Source organism: Oryza brachyantha, chromosome 1 (genome assembly GCF_000231095.2).
Source record: "Oryza brachyantha chromosome 1, ObraRS2, whole genome shotgun sequence".
Taxonomy (NCBI): Eukaryota; Viridiplantae; Streptophyta; class Magnoliopsida; order Poales; family Poaceae; genus Oryza; species Oryza brachyantha.
Genome location: NC_023163.2, coordinates 20,125,731 through 20,144,846, shown reverse-complemented (window position 1 = coordinate 20,144,846; position 19,116 = coordinate 20,125,731). Strand labels below are relative to the sequence as shown.

Here is a 19,116-nt window from a genome sequence, read left to right as displayed (position 1 = left end):
CCATTCTCGCTTTCTGGTGATTTTTTTTTAATCTGCTTGTGTGGTTTTTCCTGTAGCAACTAGCAACCGCTTTCCGATTTTTTAAATTCGTTTTCTGTTTTTTTTAGATTAGCCATTGGTAGTACTGTGTTATTTTAAAAAATATTTTTTAAATTTTTAAAAAATATTTAATGATATAAACGATGCACTATAAAATTAATAACTACCTTTCTAAAAGTTAGTATGATAAATTTTTATACATAAGTTTTTATAAAATGTGCGTAAGAAGAAAAAACAAATTGAGAAGAAACTGAGAAAACAATGCGTCCTAAACCTCACCTGAAGTGGCGATTAATTAAGCAGTTCACGCCACCACTGTTGGTATGCAATTCCGATCGGTCTCGGCATGCCGCCTCCTCGTGAACCTTCTCTCTCCGATGTGCAGCTCGCCGCGCCGCCATGGGAGCCGGACGCGTAGCGGCGCCCCTCCTCGTCCTCGCCGCCGTACTGCTCCAGGGCCTCCTCGCGGAGGGCGTGGTCCGCATCACGCTGAAGAGGCGACCCGTCGACGAGAGCGGCCGCGTCGCTGGCCACCTAGCCGGGGACGACACCCAGCGGCTCCTCGCGCGGCGCCACGGCTTCCTCAGCAACGAGGCCGCCGCCAGGGCCTCCTCGAAGTCGAAGGCGGCGGCTGTGGCTGAGGGCGACATCGTGGCGCTGAAGAACTACCTCAACGCGCAGTACTACGGGGAGATCGCCATCGGCACGCCGCCGCAGATGTTCACCGTCATCTTCGACACCGGAAGCTCCAACCTCTGGGTGCCCTCCTCCAAGTGCCATCTCTCGGTGCGCGGCCGGTTTGGTTGGTTTGGGTTTTATTAGTAGTTTGGTAACGTGTGATGCTAAATTGGAGTGTCCCTTTCTGATGTTTGCTGCAGATTGCTTGCTACTTCCACTCGAGGTACAAGGCTGGCCAGTCGAGCACGTATAAGAAGAATGGTTTGTGCTTTCTAGCAATATCTGCTCAGCCTTATAATGTTAACGTTGCAATGTATTTTGATAACTAGTGTTATCTCTCCTGTTATTTTGAAATCCGATCGATCAATACTCTTTCAATACCTATTGTCTGACCTTATTTAATTCTGATGGCTCCAAGTTAGTAATTGAATTGGCATTGCTGCATGACTAATTAGATTTAGAACTTCAGGTTGTATGCATGAACATGAAAACTGATTTGAAGCATATATCAAACTATGTCTGCAATTTATTAAATTACACCTTTTCTTCTGCAAAATTACACCTTGTCTTCTGCAAATATTCAACTAGCCCATACTTTTATGTCTGCTGTATGTTTGCCTGAACAATAAAATAACATCAATATACATATATTATTTCCTCCAACCACAAATAAATAGCATTTTTGGCATCAACACTTATATCAGACTACTACCCAGCCTATATTTTATATATATATATATATATATATATATATATATATAAAATTATCAAAGCACTAGTCAAATTTATGTGTTGATGCCCAAAATGATATTACCTTAGGTTACAAGATGTTTTGGCTTCCCCTAAATTCATATGGATACTAATGAATCTTGACATATATATACATATAACTTATACATTGGTTTATAAATGAATTTAAGGAAAGCCAAAACATCTTGTAACCTGAAAAGGAAGGTGTACTTAGTTTTGTTAGGTTGCTTATAAAAATGATAATGAAATTATTTTTCAAGACAAATTTATGCATGCCATTTTTGTATATCCAATATAATGTGAATAGAGATATCAATAGCTAAAGTTTCTGAAAACATCATGTATGTTTCTGCATCTATGTAGTTGTCAATGGTTGATAGTTTTGGTTCGGTAGATTTGTAGTCATCTTAGATTGTGATGTTGACACTATCCTTCTACTAGTCTAGAGTCTAGACTCCACAGATTACAATTACTTTCTCCACTGTGTTGTAGCAGAAACAAGAACCCAATTTAGATCTTTAGGAAACAATCAATTAAGTAGCAACATAACATGCCATACTTACGAGATATTGTTCATTATGTGCTTTATATTAGGCTCTAGTCTGATGTGTCCTTGTATTTAAAGTGCAATGACCTGTTAAGTTCATAACCATAATTTATCAGTTCTTCTCTTGGCAGGAAAATCTGCTTCAATTCATTATGGGACTGGTGCAATTTCTGGCTATTTTAGCCAGGACAGTGTGAAAGTTGGTGGTGTAGTTGTGAAAAATCAGGTTAATCATCAACTGTTACTTGTTTTTATCTTATATCATAATGTGCATCCTATTTGAGAGTATCCTGATTTTATCGGGTAACATTGTCAGGATTTTATTGAAGCTACGAGGGAGCCAAGTATTACATTCATGGTTGCCAAATTTGATGGCATTCTTGGGCTTGGATTTAAGGAAATCTCAGTAGGAAACGCAGTGCCTATCTGGTAAGCAAGTCTTGCTAGCATCTTGAAAAAAATAAATACATTGCACTTGTATGGTAATAGTAACATCAACAATAAAAATGGTCATTTCACTGTGTGTGTGTATACCTTCAAATCTCAACACTTTATTGGAACGAAGGAAAGACTCCCCACTGATACAGTTTTAGGGCATCGGTAAACCAGCACCCTATGCAGATCAGTTGTGTTAGACTGACAAACTATCTTAATTTATTATATTGCAAAATGAAAACCATTATGTACCTGCATATTTCTCTCATCCTTTAAACGTGAAGCACATTTATTATCACTGACTTTGCAAAGCAAACTCTTAGGTACAACATGGTGAGACAAGGTCTTGTTGTTGATCCTGTTTTCTCATTCTGGTTCAATCGGCATGCTGATGAAGGGCAGGGAGGCGAAATTGTGTTTGGAGGAATTGATCCTAATCACTACAAGGGAAATCATACATTTGTCCCTGTCACTAGGAAGGGATACTGGCAGGTTGATCTCATTTTGAAGTTGGTTGAGTACGCTTTAAATTTCGATTGTATTTTGCAATGGCCACTGCTGATGAAATTACCATTTACTTTCTGAAGTTCGATATGGGCGACGTCCTGATTGGTGGAAAGTCCACAGGTGCTCAATTATCAAATTTTTCATGCTCACTATACCTTTATTTAAATGGTTCATGGTCTAATCGTTTTGGTTCTTCCCGCTATGTGTAATCAGGATTCTGTGCAGCTGGGTGTGCAGCAATAGCAGATTCTGGAACTTCACTGCTTACTGGTCCCACGGTATGCTGTGAACTCTGTTTTTTTTATAAAAAGAAAAGAAGTCCATAAGCAAGGAAAAGTGGTCTGCTGCATCTGATACAGGGTGCTGGTTATTGGATTAGTTTTACCATTAGCATGGAACTTTTGCATTTTTTGAGTACACAGAGGCTTTGAACATTTTTTGTAGTTTTGTCAGAAATTGTGTTGTGCGTTTGGGTTAAGAAAGGATGTATGATTTTGTAATTTCGAAGGTCTCTTTTTTATTAAGGTAATCCTACAATTAAATTACAAGAACCAAACTGGCCAGCAAAGCCTTAAGGAATCACGAACTTCCCAAAAGAATGTCTTACTTTCTATCCGTTGTGTACTTTGCCTAATGAATTAGGTAGGTCCTGGATGACCATTTAAAGTACATAACATGTATTATCTACCGTCGAAACTTTCTTCTCTGCTGGGTACATTCCTTTTTAAAAGTTTAACTTGGAGTGCCTTTGTTTTCTTGAAACCGCCAGAACCGTTTCATTTCATTATTACGAGAGAAAAAAATATTTACAAAAAAAGAGAAAGAAGAAAACACCTATCCACGAAGGAAAGGCTCGACCCTGCTAGAACTACTCCATTAAAACCTTACAGAAAATATCATGGACTTTGAGGGTCTTGATGAATCAATTTGAAACTATGCAGGCCATAATTACTCAGATAAATGAAAAAATTGGTGCTACTGGGGTAGTCAGCCAAGAGTGCAAGACTGTTGTTTCTCAATATGGGCAACAGATCCTAGATCAGCTGCTGGCAGAGGTTTGCAATTTTCTACATTCAAAAGCATGAAGTTCTGAAATTTGTCGCTAGTAAGTAGTAACTGAATTATCTGGGCTTATGATGCAGTCAAAGCCAGCACAAGTATGCTCTTCAGTCGGTTTATGTACTTTTGATGGTATCCATGGCGTTAGGTAAGATTTGTGGATTTTCGTTTTTCTTTTAGATATTGGAAATTAGTCCAGCTTCTACAGTTTTGGATTTACTGTGGACAGATAATTGGATACAGAGCATGCTACTTTACAATTTCTTAATGATGTTTGATTGAACACGAGTGCTGCAATTACTAGAGATTACTAAATGTGCTAGATTATTATAAGTGATGAATTGCCTCAAAGTACTATTATTTTTATTATGTCTTGATAACTGTCTTTGTTACTTATGATGGCTTGCGTGTTATGTAATATTGTAATGTCAGTGCTGGTATTCGGAGTGTGGTGGATGATGAAAATGGAAAATCAAGTAGTCCCTTTAGCAGTGCGATGTGCAATGCTTGTGAAACAGCTGTTGTATGGATGCATACCCAACTTGCACAGAATCAAACTCAGGATCTCATATTGCAGTACATTAATCAGGTTAGTTTCCTGGTTTGTAAGAGCAACTTTGCAGGCATTATTTTACAAACGGTGTGAAACTTTTCCAACTTCCACACTCCACAGCTATGTGATCGTCTTCCTAGCCCTATGGGAGAATCATCTGTTGACTGCAGCAGCCTTGCATCCATGCCTGACATTGCCTTCACCATTGGTGGCAAGAAGTTTGTGCTCAAACCAGAACAAGTACGGGTTCTTCTCTCAGACTCTTATGCTGCCTTTATAGAAATTGCATCCATATTAGGCTCTGCAACCATTGTTTGCATATTTTAATATTCCAGATGTTTTTTCTTAGGAACTTTCTAAGATTCATTCCCTAAACGCAGAATATATTTATGGGTTAAAGTTATGCAGCCATATCTTAGAGTTAAAGTGATGCAGTCATATATTAGTGAAGAGCCAATAAGGCTTATGCTTCTATTTTAGAATATTTTTCCAATACAATAGTTCTTGGTGCTCATTTTCTACCTTCAAATTGTTGCATGACAATAAAAATAACAACGTTGAAAAGTATCTACAACTAGATATAGTCCAAAAGAAGAAATGGTGGCAAAGTAATGCATTTGGAACTTCCTATAGCTTGAGGAATGGTAGACAATATTATGTCCAAATGGCTATCATACATTCAAAATTCATATATTCTGTTGACCTCCTTCTTTTACTCTATAACAAGCAATTTTATTCTCTATCCAGTACATCCTGGTAACAAGTAGTAATTTTATTTTTCCTATTCAGTACATCCTGAAGGTTAGCGAGGGAGATGCTACCCAGTGCATCAGTGGATTCACAGCTATGGACATTCCTCCTCCTCGTGGTCCATTGTGGTAAATTATCCACCGCTTGGAGCATTTTTGCATTTTCATCATCAATGACCCTTTCTGTGGAGAAATTTAATTTTTTGCCACTCTTACGAGCGGTCAAAATAGAGTTGCCACTCGCTGTCTATGACATGTGGGCCCTCATGAGTATATGACAGGTGGGTCCAGTGACAAATCTGTTATGAAAATCCGTAAGAGTGGCAAAAAGTTAAAAACCCCCTTTCTGTGTGGCATGTACCACTCAGACAGAACAACCCAACAGTGGTAGTCTATCCTATTGTGTTTTAAATACTTGTTAACCAACAGAAGAAGTGAACTCAGCAATTTCAGATTTTATAGACATGTCCGAGTTTTCTTCATTTATGAGATTTCTTTCCAATCGCCGTTGTGCTTCACGCATTACTGAAAGCAAATTCCCACAGACATGTCCTTCAATCTGACTGTGGGAGCTTGCTACTGCAGGATCTTGGGAGATGTCTTTATGGGAGCCTACCATACCGTGTTTGACTATGGCAAACTGAAGGTTGGCTTTGCAGAGGCGGCATAATACCCCCATGGTGATCAGGACGAGCCGGAGCGACCTTAGCTATTCAGCTTGGGTTTAACTCCGGTAAGCATATATGCATGTATGTATTTTACATGCCCAATAATAATGCTTCTGTGATCTGAACTATGAAGACTTGTCTGTTTTAATTCGTTAAGCTAAATATTAACTAGGCAGAATTCAGACAACAGTTTACCATAGGAATTCAAACAAATTGGTAATGAGAAAAAAAATCAATCAGTAAAGAACCATTTGATAATGATATAACTACTTCATGGTTCTTTCAGCCTTTTGTTTCCTAGATTTTTTCCACCGATTATGTGTTCCACGTTTCTAAAAGTACGGTTTCTCAGAAGGAAAAAAAATCCTTTTACTGTTTTATTTAGACAGTCTAATCCTTAAAATATAAATTTATAGCGTAAATCAAGTAAACACATCGCGTCAATAATCCGTCTAAAAGTATATCTCAAATAGGGTTTAAGTAGGATGAACAAGTAGTAGATAAAAACATACATGACTGACAGCAAAACGTCCCTTCACATAGAGAGTACTTGTAATCACTGACTGGCTGCTTCTTCCGGAGCCAGACTTGCATCATAACTTCACCACAGAGTGGCTACTTCGTAATCCACATATAATTATAAAGAACACCTAAAACACACCTCTTAAGTCACCAAGAAGGATGCCAAATACTAATCCTTCCCTCCCGGATGAATCTTAAATCATCTCGAGGAGCCATCAACACACACACACAAAAATCAAAGTATCAAACCACACCGTCTTCTTGCCAATCTCTAGTTCCCGCCGTTGTGGCGGCCCTTCCCCCGCACCTGCCTGGCCCGCGCGAACGCCTTGCTGAGGAAGCGCAGCCTCCGGCTGTTGGTGGTGATGACGCCGGTGGTGGACGGCGTCTCGCCGAAGACGACCTCGTAGCCGTCGCGGTACGAGTCCATGCCGGCCACCATGAGCTGCCAGAAGAGGCCCCCCACCGTGGCGCCGCCCCGGCGCGCCGACTCGTAGATCTTGGCGTACACCACGCCGTAGAGCGCGTCGCGCTGCCCGCTGCTGTACCCGGGGTCCTTCCACGACTTGCCGAACTCGGCGATCAGCAGCGGCTTCCTCAGCACCGCCTGCGCGTCCGCGATGTGCGCGTCCAGCCAGCTCCCCATGAACGTCAGCTGCGCCTGTTCGTCCTTGCTCGACAGCCTGCACGCCACGCCACGCACCGCCCGGGTCGTCGATTTTTTAGTCTCAGCCCACCCAATGCATGCATCGCCGTCGTCGCGTCCATCGATCGATGAGGCGACGCCGCGACGGAGCGATCAGTTATTGACGTACCACTGGTCGGGGTAGGAGTGGACGGTGGCGAAGTCGACGCCGGGGACCTGGTTGTTGGCGATGAAGTCGGTGCCGAGCTGGTAGCCGGAGGGATTGACGGCGGCGACGCGGGACGGCGTGGAGGCGCCGTAGAAGCCCTCGAGGCCGACCTCCAGCATGTGGTTGCCGTCGATGGACTTGACGTGCGCCGCCATCTCGGTGATCCACGACTGGATGGTGCGGCCGGACAGGTCGGACTGGCATCTCGGCTCGTTCATCAGCTCCCACGCCAGGATGGTCGGGTCGTCCCTGTACGCCGCCCCGGTGATCGTGTTCTTCCTCGTCAGCACCGTCTTTACATGGTGCAACACAAGCAAAGCCGATCGTCAGAAGCGTGCCATGACTTGAGCAGCAACAGAAGCTCTAGAGATTTGGGACAACTATTTTTCACAGCAAAAGTAACAGGGGACATGGCGTGGGCCCTGCCATGTTTGACTAACTGTCTGACGCAGCAGAGCAACGAAATTGCAGAGACATCCGCGACATCGCAAACAAAAGAAAAAAGTTTGCTAGTACTAGTGCTCACTGCTCATCAGTGCGGAGAGATACAGTACAAGCAGTGATCTTTCCTCCAGTCTCCACCGACAGTCACATGTCACAGTATTCAGACTTCCTTCCGAAAAGGAAAACGTCAAGCGACAGTTGCCGCATTGGAGTGTGCATTTCAACGAACCGTTCTAGTATTCGATATTGCCTCCATACGGCCCAGTTTAGTTTCAAAAATTTTTTTTTGACAAATATTACATTAAATTTTTAGACACCTAAACGAGACATTAAATATAGATAAAAATTAAAATTAATTACATAGTTATGAAGAAATCGTTTGACGAATCTTTTAAGTCTAATTAGTGCATGATTAATCATAAGTACTACAGTGACCAGCATGTATTAATGACAGATTAATTAGACTTAAAAAGATTCGTATCGTGGTTTCCAGGCGAAGTCTGAAATTTGTTTTGTAATTATACTACATTTAATACTTTAAATGTATAACCATGCGCATCGACGTGACTCCTCTCCTAAAACTTTTTGGGGGCTAAACTTTTTAGCCCCATGTCTTTGTACACTAATTTTAAGTATTAAATATAGACTAATAAAAGAACTAATTTCATAAATGAGTGCTAATCTACGAGACGAATTTTTTAAGCATAATTAATCCATAATTAGATCAAATTTACTGTAGCATCACATAGGCTAATCATTGATTAATTAGACTGAATAGATTCGTCTCGTAAATTAGTCCAAGATTATGAATGGGTTTAATTAATAGTCTATATTTCTTATTTATAATAAGTGTCTACAACATTCGATGGGAGCCCCTTCTCCTAAACATTCGATGGGAGCCCCTTGTCCCACACAGCCCGCCCCTAAACGCGGCCTAACTGTATGTCATCCCTTGCTCTTATCAAGGATATAAATTTTACCGTAGCATTTGCGTGTATATCAAGACGATGATGGAAACGTTCTTCTGGGTGAAACTAACCTCAAGAGCTTTTTTTTTTCTTTTTGACTAGATCCTCAAAAGAAGCAACACAAAAGGTGAAACAAAAAGAGACATATTTTGAAACTGAACGGAAACAAAGAAACTTGATGTGGTCGTACAAAACTAGAGACGGTGTTTACTTCACGTAGTAAACGGTACTACTCCGTAGATGTTTTCGCAGGATGTAGCGCTGGTGTACCTTGATGTGGTTCTTGTAGAAGCCCTTGACAACAGGGTTGGTGAAGAACTCGTCGTCAGATCCAATGCCCTGCCCCTGCGCTCTTGCCCAGTTCACGTACTGCTTCCTCCCGCCAAAAGAGTCGTAGCTGTTCACAAGGCTCAGTATCACCTTGATGCCATACTTCCTGGCCTCAGACAGCACAAAATCCAACCCCTGCACAGATACACAGCAAGAAACCAAATTTAGCATTCAGCATTTCGGCAAGCCACACTCTCAAACACCCCCAAGAAACAGAGCCACCACCATCACATCAACTATGCTCTGTTTCAGAGAGAAAGGGTGGCACCTTGAAGGTGTTCTCGTTGTAGTTGCCGGGGGAGTACTGCAGCGCGTTGGTGCCGCCGCCGTCGCTGAAAGCCCACGTCCTGGCGACGGTGAGGCCGTGGCCGGCGGCCTCGCTGAGCGCGGCGGTGACCTTGCCCCTCTGCGACGGGTCGGCGGCCATCGACATCAGCCAGTAGGCGTTGAACCCGTTGGCGTAGTACGGGCTGCCGTTGAGCACGAAGCGAGTGCCCTGCGCCCTCACGAAGCCGTCTCCGCCCACGGCCTCCGCCTCCCGGACGCCAGCTCCTAGGCCATGGACGACGCACACGAGCACCAGCAGAGCAACACGATGAGCTGCGAGTGTAAGCCTCATCCTTGCGTCCTGCGTGAGCGTAATACTGCGTTCTCTTCTTTACTTGGACGGGTGGCAATGGCGCGCAGAGGCGAAGCGAGATGATGAACGTACGGAACTTGCAAGGAGGGAAAGGGATGAGATAAATAGATGCAACTCACGAGGCTCCCTCCGGCCATTTCGCACTCACTCCTAGCTTCTGTGCGGCAATGCAAAGAGAAGCTAAGCTGGGCTCACTTGTCAGTGGGCCACTGGATGTGTAGAACACTCCACTGCCCATGGCTATTTGGCTACGGCTAGCTTTAGCTCTGCGGGTGGTGGAGCGTGGAGGAGCTAGTGGGGTGGCATTAACTTTGTCGGTACCGGCGCCATGGATGGCCATAATATTTCGGCATCCCACATGGGGTGGAAGTTAGAGGACGGTGTTGGACTGACGGTGATCATGGTACGGTCTCGTCAGTGAGATTTATTTCGTTCTAACCAAAAAAAAAATCTCAAAATACTAAATTATTTTTTATGATTAGATTTAAGTAAATAGATTGTACGCTGTTAAATCAACGATCAGAAATGATTTAGTATCTCAAAGACTGATACCTCGTGATATTTTTTTTATCGAAACAGTTTACCAAATCTATCTCGATCGCCATCACCAGTAAATGGAGGGTACGTTTGCGGTTTCAGTTGAAACTACTGCTACTGTCCTAGCTAGTTCAATGCAATGCGGGATCCCCGTGGTTCTAGTTGTGCGTACAATATTAATTGAATTGGACCATAGGGCACTGTTGGTGACCATACGTTGAGAATTATATCTATCTTTTCGTTTTCGCTTATATTTATAATCTAATATTTTAATTTTTAATTTTTAATTTAGTGTTAATTTTGAAACTTTTATTAAAATTTATTTTTCAGCATTAATTTTTAAATCGTTAAAAATTATTTATAAATTATTTTTTGTTTGTTTTTTCCAATCACCCCAAAGCCCCAATGACTAATACACATCGAGTACAAACATGTTTATTTATCTACTATTCCTACGAGATTACATAGTTTTACATAAGAACACGACAAACTCCAGAGTAACAAGTTCAGCTGAGGATTAACTACTCTTCGTGTGTAGGCTTTTAAAGACCCACGGCTGATCCATGCAGTACCAATTCTCTCTCAGTTGGCCGGTAAATTAGTCAGTGCCCGCCTACCCGATCACATAGTTTAGTTTAGTTCGTCACTAAACTGATTTGTCAAGCTCTTCACCGGTAAGAATAGACAAACAGAAAGAGATGGAATTTTTTTTTGCCTCTGCATCCCATGTGTGATGTGATGATTATGCAACCCCTCTAATGATCTTCCCCTACTCCATGTAGCAATGCATTATTGCGGTGCTTCCCGTGTTCCCTTCTGTTAGCTACCTACCATTCATGTCGAGAGTGGTTTGTTCCTTGCCTCTCAGGGAAGGCAAGGAGGGGAGGGGATTACTTTGTCTAACTGTACCGGGTTGCCACCAAATGCTCTTAACTGTAGCGCTAGCATTGGTAGCTAGAAGCGGACAGGTGGCATGTACCTTCAAGTGGCCATCCGCTCGATCGTACGAGTAACACAGAGGTGAGAATCGCCGGTGAATCCGAGTATCCCACCGTGCGCATGTGGAGGCACATGGGGGCGGGTGGGCTACCGGAATCCGCAAGGGAGGGACAGGCAAATCCGCAGATGCACCGGGTGGATCGACCGACGTGCCGACCTCGCGACGGCGCACCGTACGCTGGCTGTCGCGGTCGTGCGCGCGCGGCAACCGATCCATCGATCTCTCCGGCGTATTCATTCCCTGGGGCCCCCATCCCGTCCGCGGTGGCTGCGCCGCTCTATGCAAAAGCAATGGAGTAGTAGTATCGTAGTACGCTCACGGGCAAGCGGCAAGCCAGTACACGAATGAAACGGCAGTGTTACCAGCTCATTATGCTTTATCTGCCTAGTCATTTCGTTTCTGCCAATAACTTAAAATTTAAATTTGTAACACTAAATTTATTTTTATGAGGTTTTTATAATAGTTTATTTTTCAACTTTTACTTTTATTTCGCTGAGAACACGTATATAAAACTTTTATTTATATATTATTTTTTTATTTACAAATATAAAAAGACATGTTGTTTGGTGTGGTTAGAATTAGCCCATTAGGCTCCTGCAAAACAAGAAATATAGTTAGCTTATGATTAATTAAGAATAAATATTTAAAAGTTAAAGTTAAAAAGGATTTATTTAATTCTTGAAAGAAACTTCTGTAGAATTTACATGTCTTAAGTTTATACATGTTGCTTAAACAGGATATTCGCACGCTTAATGACGTACCCAGGCTCGAGTTGCCCTCGTCACAGCTTAAATTTTTATGCCTAAAGTTTATACGTGTTGCTTAAACAGTATGTTCGCGTGTTTAATCTTTACGTTAACATTTGCTAAATAAACTCACTCAGACTCGAGTTGCCCTCGCCCAACCTAATCCATGGAACATTTTCTTTTCCACAATCATTGCTAGTATCCGTTGTCTTCTCCCGCGTCGGCTCTTCCCCCGTACTAGATACGAGGGATGGAGAGGTCGATCTCTGTGTCGCTGGCGCGACGTGGACGACCGAGACGTTACGCGAGGCAGTTACAGCCCCCGTTCGGGGACAGACAAGAAGTCACCTACCCACATGGCAAAGCTTCGATCCCGTACGCCCTCACCCCCCCATGATGCGGCGAAGCCTGCGCGTGCGTGCCCGTGCCGTCCGGCCGTGCGCCCGATCCGCTCCATTTCTCCACCAACACGCCTTCCATCTCTCGCGGCGTGGCCGTTTCATGCACGGATGCGCCCCACCTCGATCCGCGACCACAGTGCTGCGCCAGTGCGACGCGTCTCTTCAACCCCGTGTTTGTCGCGGCAGCGCGAGGGCAGGCGCGAGCGTCGTCGTCTCGCTCGCTCATGATCTCTCCCCCTTTTTCCGTGTGTCCCGGTGCACGGCGCAGGCTGCTGCCTGTTGGATCGATCGTCGGCACCGGCAGGCATGGATCGAGCGCGGCTGGCTACGATCACGGTCACTTCACCGGCACTGATGACCAGTTCACCACTGATCAGACCACGGCCATAACGCATGGAGAAAAGTTAGAAACGGGACGTTCTGCCGTGCATTGATCAGACCATGGGCAAAATTGCCAGATTGTAGAACTTTATTAGGCCCCGTACCGGCGCCCGGATCATGGTCTCAGACCGGGAAATGATCAGGCCGGCACTTGATCAGACCGGGAAACGGAGTAACTGCTAAACACACAGGTAGTACAACGGCATCACTTTCTTACCTCAAGGACGTTCAAAAAAGGCATACTGGCTAGTGCGTTGTGCTACCTGATTGCATGGAACAAGTTGAGGTTAGAAAGGCGCATCTCCGGCGCTATCGACGGGATTGACTGATTTTGGGGAGCAAATCACGCCTATCTTCATCCTGCGCCTGGCATTTAAAGTGCACTTGAAGAACAAGTACAGTTCTTTCTGTACAAGGCATGATTCTCTATGGAAAAAAACGACAGTAGCTCACCACCGGTTAAAAAAAAAACAGGTACAGTAGCTTGACGACTGCACTTTGGCTGTGGCTAATTTTTTTTTCCATGCACATGTTTTTCAAACTTGCTTAAAAAATTTCTATATAAAAGTTGCTTTAAAAAATTAAATCAATCAATATTTTAACTTTATAATAGCTAATACTTAATTAATTACTCCCTCCGTTTTATAATATTTAACTTTTTTGTTTGCAACGTTTGACCATTTGTTTTATTTAAAAATTATAGAAATATCATTTATTTTGCTTGTGACTTACTTTATTATCAAAAGAACTTTAACCACGACTTATCATTTTCTAAATTTGTACTAAATTTTTAAATAAGACGAATGATCAAATATTACAACTAAAAAAATCAAACATCTTATATTATGAAATATGCTAATGACTTTTCTCACTTGCGTGCACTGATCAGCCAAAGCAAGCTGAAGGATTGCCATCGGGTTCAAGGGCCCACCAAACATAATATCTGAAGGAAGAAAAACGCTACACGGCCGAAACCAGCATTCCAGCCCAAAAGCAGTCCACAATAAATCCAGCCCAAAAGACAGGCTGCATACCGCATGCACAAGCGGCCCTCGAGGCCTGCAGGCTGCCACAGTAGGAGGACAACGTTGGAGCGGGCATCAATGTACCTTGGGCGAGCGAAGATTTGAATATCAGAATATGATGTGTGGCATCCATGTACTTAGGGTGATGGCAAATTGAGAGCTGTGTAAGGTGTAATTCGAAAATTTAGAGATTTTCTTAAGAAAGAAAAAATAGTGGGAAAATCATAATTTTTTAAAGGTTGCGAAATTACTCATGGTGTCTATCTAGGGTTTTAGAGGGATTCGAGGGAGGGATGGTGCGGTTCGACAAAACTAAGATAAGAACCATGCGCGCAAATTTACCATTTCAATACGGTTTATCTCTTCAATTGAGTTGGAAATAATAAGAGAATGGGTCTGGTGTCCTTGAACAATTTTTGAGGTATGCTACCGTCATGGCACGTTTTATGATATCCACCAATTAAATTACATAAACTTTAATTGTTCTGTAGAAACAATTGACAAGATTTATTGGCTACACTTATGTAGGTTGTTGTTGCGTGTAGTCAGACATTGTAAAATGATGATAGGGGATGCCTAACTTGATTAGCGGGGATGGAGGAGTAGATTCTAAACTCTCAAGAAGATGATCTCTCGTCTACTATAAATCATCTAGATAGTCACAAAATATTAAGATAAATTAAGGACAAGTTCTTTTGGGTTGAAACAACCAAAATCAATTTGCTGACGAAAAATAAGGTATGCCATTAGCGCATAATTAATTATATTTTGTAAAAATTTATATAGAAAAATTGCTTTGAAACTACAAATAAACTCATTCTTCAAGTTTGAAATGATTAATACATAAATAATTATGGGTACTGATTTACTTGTTTTGTGTGAGCAAATTGGTTTAGACTATTTTGACTCAGAATATTCACCTATATGAGGTATATAAATATAAGTATACAAATTCAAATGTTACTTCTGTAAATTATAACAAAAATAATAAGTATGATTGTGCGTATACACATACTAGTTAGAATTTAATTTATTGTTTTTGTTACGACGTGTAGAAATCACATTTGAACTTGTATATTTGTTGAAGTGTTATTCTTGTATTAATATATCTTAAGAAATTATATTTTTTATAACTACTTAGATGGTATGTAATAGATTAAGTGACATATATTTAAGAGCTTAAATCATTTTTCCTGGGCCGGTCATCATCAATTAGGCCAGTCTTTTGGTTTGGACAGGCTAAGGAGCTAAAGTTATCGCTTCCATTGCCCATTGGGTCTCTGATGGATCATGTCTTAGAGCATCCTCAATAGGTCATCTAAATTTGGTTATCCATATCTTTATTTGGATGGTCATCTAAACTAATTTTATCATTTATATCTCTTTGTACTCCACTAGATTATCCATATATGACATCCTCTATATCTCTTTGGAGGATGGAAAGAGATCATCTAAATATGAATGTTCTCTCTCCTAATATGGATGACATCTAAAAATAGATGATAGGATGACTGTTCTGTTGGAGCACAATTTGTAATCTTCATCCTCTATTTCGGGATAGAGGATGGGATAGATGAGCTGTTAGGGATGCTATTAGTATTTCCAACAGATACTCTATCCCATCTTTTATTCTGAAAATAAAGTATGAAAAGAAAAAAGTTGCTCTAGCAGATACTCTATCTCATTCTTAAAAAATAGAGCATTCTTCATATTAGAAAAATAAACTCTAAATATTTAAACATACAATCTCAAGAGAAGAGATCAAGAAAAACATGAGAGTGTGTGATTATAAAATATTTATATATAGAGGATGTATAAAAATATCTTGTTAAAATGATAACTGATATGAAGAAAGAATCTATTGTAGATGTTTATCCAAATAACAATATGTATGCTCAAATTTAGATAAACCGTCGGGAATGCTCTAAGGGAACATAGATACTGGTTGCTTCCGGCCATTAGACATTTTAACTAGAATTTCTTTCCATCAATCGCAGCTAATTGTTGAAGGAAAATATCTGGAGCTCTCCTCGTAGGCAAAGATGATCCGGAGCTCCGATCTGTGCAATTGTGCATGCATGCCAAAAAGGATCAACTAGTGGCGCATTTCTTCAGTTTGATTCGTCACGCGTGGCTCACTCTTCAGCCCGGAAGGCACAGCAATTATTGGTTCCTCTCGCGACGTAAGCTAAAACTCAGCAGCAGTACCGATCAGCCGCGACCTGTGCATGTAATGCAGGCATCAACTAGCTAGCTGGGGGTCCAGCTTCAAAAGAACCAGTAGCTAGCCTCATTCGATCTGCCCCACTACACCAGTCGGCAAGCTCCTCATCACCCACCGACGTGGCGCCTTCCAGGTCTCTCAGCAAATGTGTCGCTGAGCTGGTGACCACGGCAGCCCACACCAACTCTCAGATCGATACTCCCTTGCTGCCTCTTGGAGATGCAGTTAGCTAGCTTCTTGTTTTTTTTTATGCCAGTAACAAAGCGATCGAATTAGTATCCCTTGGTTTCTGCATCGAGATGACGATCAGCAGGCAACAGGATATCCTCGCCGCGCGACGTCCTCACCGGTCACCACCACGACGGCACCACCCATCGCCAAGCTCGGTGCGATTAACGGTCGACAGGTACATCCGCGAGAGAGAAAAAAGAGGCTGGAATCTGGTGCCTGACTGCCTCTGGCCTAGGAACAATGTTCCCCGGTCCAGTCCACGCTGCCGCTTGCTTGCCCAGGCGATCAAACGACATGCACGGTGGTGCTCTAGCCCTCTACTACCAGTCGATCGATCGTGTAGTGTAGGATAATGGCTGGGCTGGATGGCTGCGTCGATCCATGATCCATCAGTCATCAGAGATAAGATGGTTTAGCTCTATGTCGAGATAGATAGATAGATAGATAGATAGATAGATAGATAGATAGATAGATAGATAGATACATCGATGGCAAGATACATATAGCGTAGGGTGGGTATATATGATCCGAAGCGAATCTGAACATTAAGATGGGGGCGCCTTTTCGGCGAGGGTTAGAGGTAAATATTCTGAATCCCGGGCTGAGTTGATGTGGAGAGCAGAGACCACCTTGATTCCAATCCCTGTGATGCAAGTTGGTGCCTGGAATCTGAGCTGCTCCTTTTGCAGATTTGGGATCCGGTGGACGTAGACTGAATGTGTAGTCAAGACACCGACCTCCAGCGACGATTCAGGTTTCACGATTTCAGAGTTAACTCGGAAAAAATCGCGGCACAGCTAACGAATGATTCACTAACGCTGGACGATCATGATTCGGCAATATTTGAAGCACGACAAGAAACCACTTAGCGAATTGCAACTTCTATATATGTTTTAATTGCTAGCAAGAAGTTCAGACAACATGAACTGAAACCCTGTCACCGTCGGTCTGCAAAAAAACCTTCTGTTTGCAGAAAGAAAAATGTTGGCAAAAATGAATTTCAACAGCATGGATTCTAGCTACCAGGAAAACTTGTTGGAAATATCGCAGGGAATCAGGTATCTTTGTGAGAAGGCGAGGCACTTTATGCAGATTATATTCCACGGGAGATCTCCCGGGAGGCTCGAGGTCCCCGGCCGGCCCCCCGTATGTGCAAGCAACCGAAGCGCTGCGCCACGCCAACACAAGACAATCAGCTGGACACCAAGGCCTCCACGTCGTCGTCTCCCTGTAGAGATCGACCATGCTGCTGCTTTGGAGCCTCGACGATGGAGCAAATCTTCCATGGCGCTGGAAAATCTCTCGTAAGCCAGCTAAACGCTAAGGTGGAGAAAAGAGGAGAGGAAAGAGAAGAAGCTGTAAACTTATAGTCAGCTCGGACATAAAGATTAAAAAATTCTATCAAGCGGGTCATGCATTAATGATGAATCGCTAACTACTATATGGGCGGGCTAAGACAAGACTATAAAAAATCTTATAGCCAACTTGCTAGCTATATTATTAGCCTTGCTCTAATACCATGGCCCCCGGCTCGCATGCTAACCTAGGAGCATGGCCTTCGTGAACAAATCACACACAAGTTGACAGGACCATGGATAAAGGAAAGCAGCATCACTTCATCGCAAAAGCCAAAAATTCTCTCTCCAAGGACTTGGGAGTTGGAGATGGAGAAATCTATTCCTTTTCTCTTTTTCTCCCGATCACACAAAAGATGCACAAGCGCACACAGTATTGCGCACGCACACACCAGTATACCACGCAAAAATGTTCTTTCTTAATTGAAATATCGTTGTCAAGGTGTAGATTACAATTGGTGTTGGATCGGGCGAGGCAGCAACTTCCATTTAAGTACATACTACTCTTATGCTAACACAAAGTCCTGTTACGTATGACCTCAACTTCAGTTCTGGCTCTCTTATAGTTGGAGCCTAAACAAACTGCGTAAGCTACGGGTGCCTAGGAATCCAGTCTAGCAAATTTTTAAGTTACAGTTTGTTTATTTTCACCAGATATGTACTTCTCAATACCAACTGAGACATATGTATTAGCTTAAGATTGGTTCAATGCGGAGTAAAATGAGTAAGAAGCGTCTTCTCTATTTCGTTTTAGCTCCACCTCTAGTCGGCTACAACGATCTTCGAAATGAACTAGGGTGATAGAATGAGGTTCGAGTGCTACTAACATTCACTAGATACACGCCTACGCTTAGAGCAAAATTTTTGGCTTGAAACCTAGTGGGCAGATTGCACATTTACACTCATGGTCTTAGGCCGTGTTCGTTTGGCTGGGTAAGTAACCCAGATTCTTTTGTTTTTCATGTGCACGCTTTCTAAACTACTAAAGGGTGTGTTTTTGCGAAAATTTTCTATAGAATTGTTTTAAAAATACTATTAATCTATTTTTTTATAATTAATAATTAATAAATTATATATTAATCTATTACTACGTTTTCCGTATCGATTACTTAGAGTAGGTACAATAAGACTGACTCACTAGTTCCAAAAATTGCCAACTCACCTTTTTTTTCTAGATGGAGGAGCAATGATTAAGGAAAGAGAGGAGAACAAGCGACAAATTTATCGTTGGGCTATAACGCACTTTCGCTTGCAATCAAGGTGGATGATAAAAAAACGTGGTTTATGGGTCCCACTAGAAATTAGATCGATCCCGTGCGCCCCCAAAGCCTGTCGTCCCCCGGGCAGATCGCATCCCCGCGTTCGCCACGGATAGACATGTTAGTGTTGATCACAACAACTGCTATTAGCATGCGTACATTAAATAGTTCACTGTTTTAATCTCTGACATCATATAGCCAACTTGTTGTATTT

The 19,116-nt window shown here is 42.3% G+C and overlaps 2 protein-coding genes across 3 annotated transcripts; one reads left to right on the top strand and one right to left on the bottom strand.

Annotated features, from left to right (window-relative positions):
- Positions 1–340: 340 nt before the first annotated feature.
- On the top strand, positions 341–6,182 carry LOC102717940 (aspartic proteinase oryzasin-1-like). Of its 2 annotated transcripts, XM_040522277.1 has the most exons (14): positions 341–360; positions 425–825; positions 918–978; positions 2,131–2,240; positions 2,331–2,443; positions 2,773–2,941; positions 3,037–3,076; positions 3,170–3,234; positions 3,898–4,011; positions 4,099–4,163; positions 4,448–4,604; positions 4,689–4,808; positions 5,358–5,446; positions 5,903–6,182. In XM_040522277.1, the coding sequence occupies exons 2-14, from the start codon at positions 439–441 to the stop codon at positions 5,985–5,987; spliced, it is 1,575 nt and encodes a 524-aa protein (XP_040378211.1). In that variant the 5' UTR covers positions 341–360; positions 425–438; the 3' UTR covers positions 5,988–6,182. The 2 variants fall into 2 exon arrangements, with proteins under 2 accessions (XP_040378211.1, XP_040378215.1); XM_040522281.1 differs by lacking the exon at positions 341–360 and having other exon boundaries at positions 376–825; positions 2,146–2,240.
- A 273-nt stretch (positions 6,183–6,455) lies between these two features.
- LOC102717660 (mannan endo-1,4-beta-mannosidase 1) lies at positions 6,456–9,903 on the bottom strand. The gene is made up of 4 exons (XM_040520203.1): positions 9,372–9,903; positions 9,044–9,238; positions 7,323–7,654; positions 6,456–7,190 (listed from the first exon to the last, which is right to left on the bottom strand). Exons 1-4 carry the CDS (start codon positions 9,720–9,722, stop codon positions 6,779–6,781), a joined length of 1,290 nt encoding a protein of 429 aa, XP_040376137.1. The 5' UTR covers positions 9,723–9,903; the 3' UTR covers positions 6,456–6,778.
- Between the last annotated feature and the right edge of the window lie 9,213 nt (positions 9,904–19,116).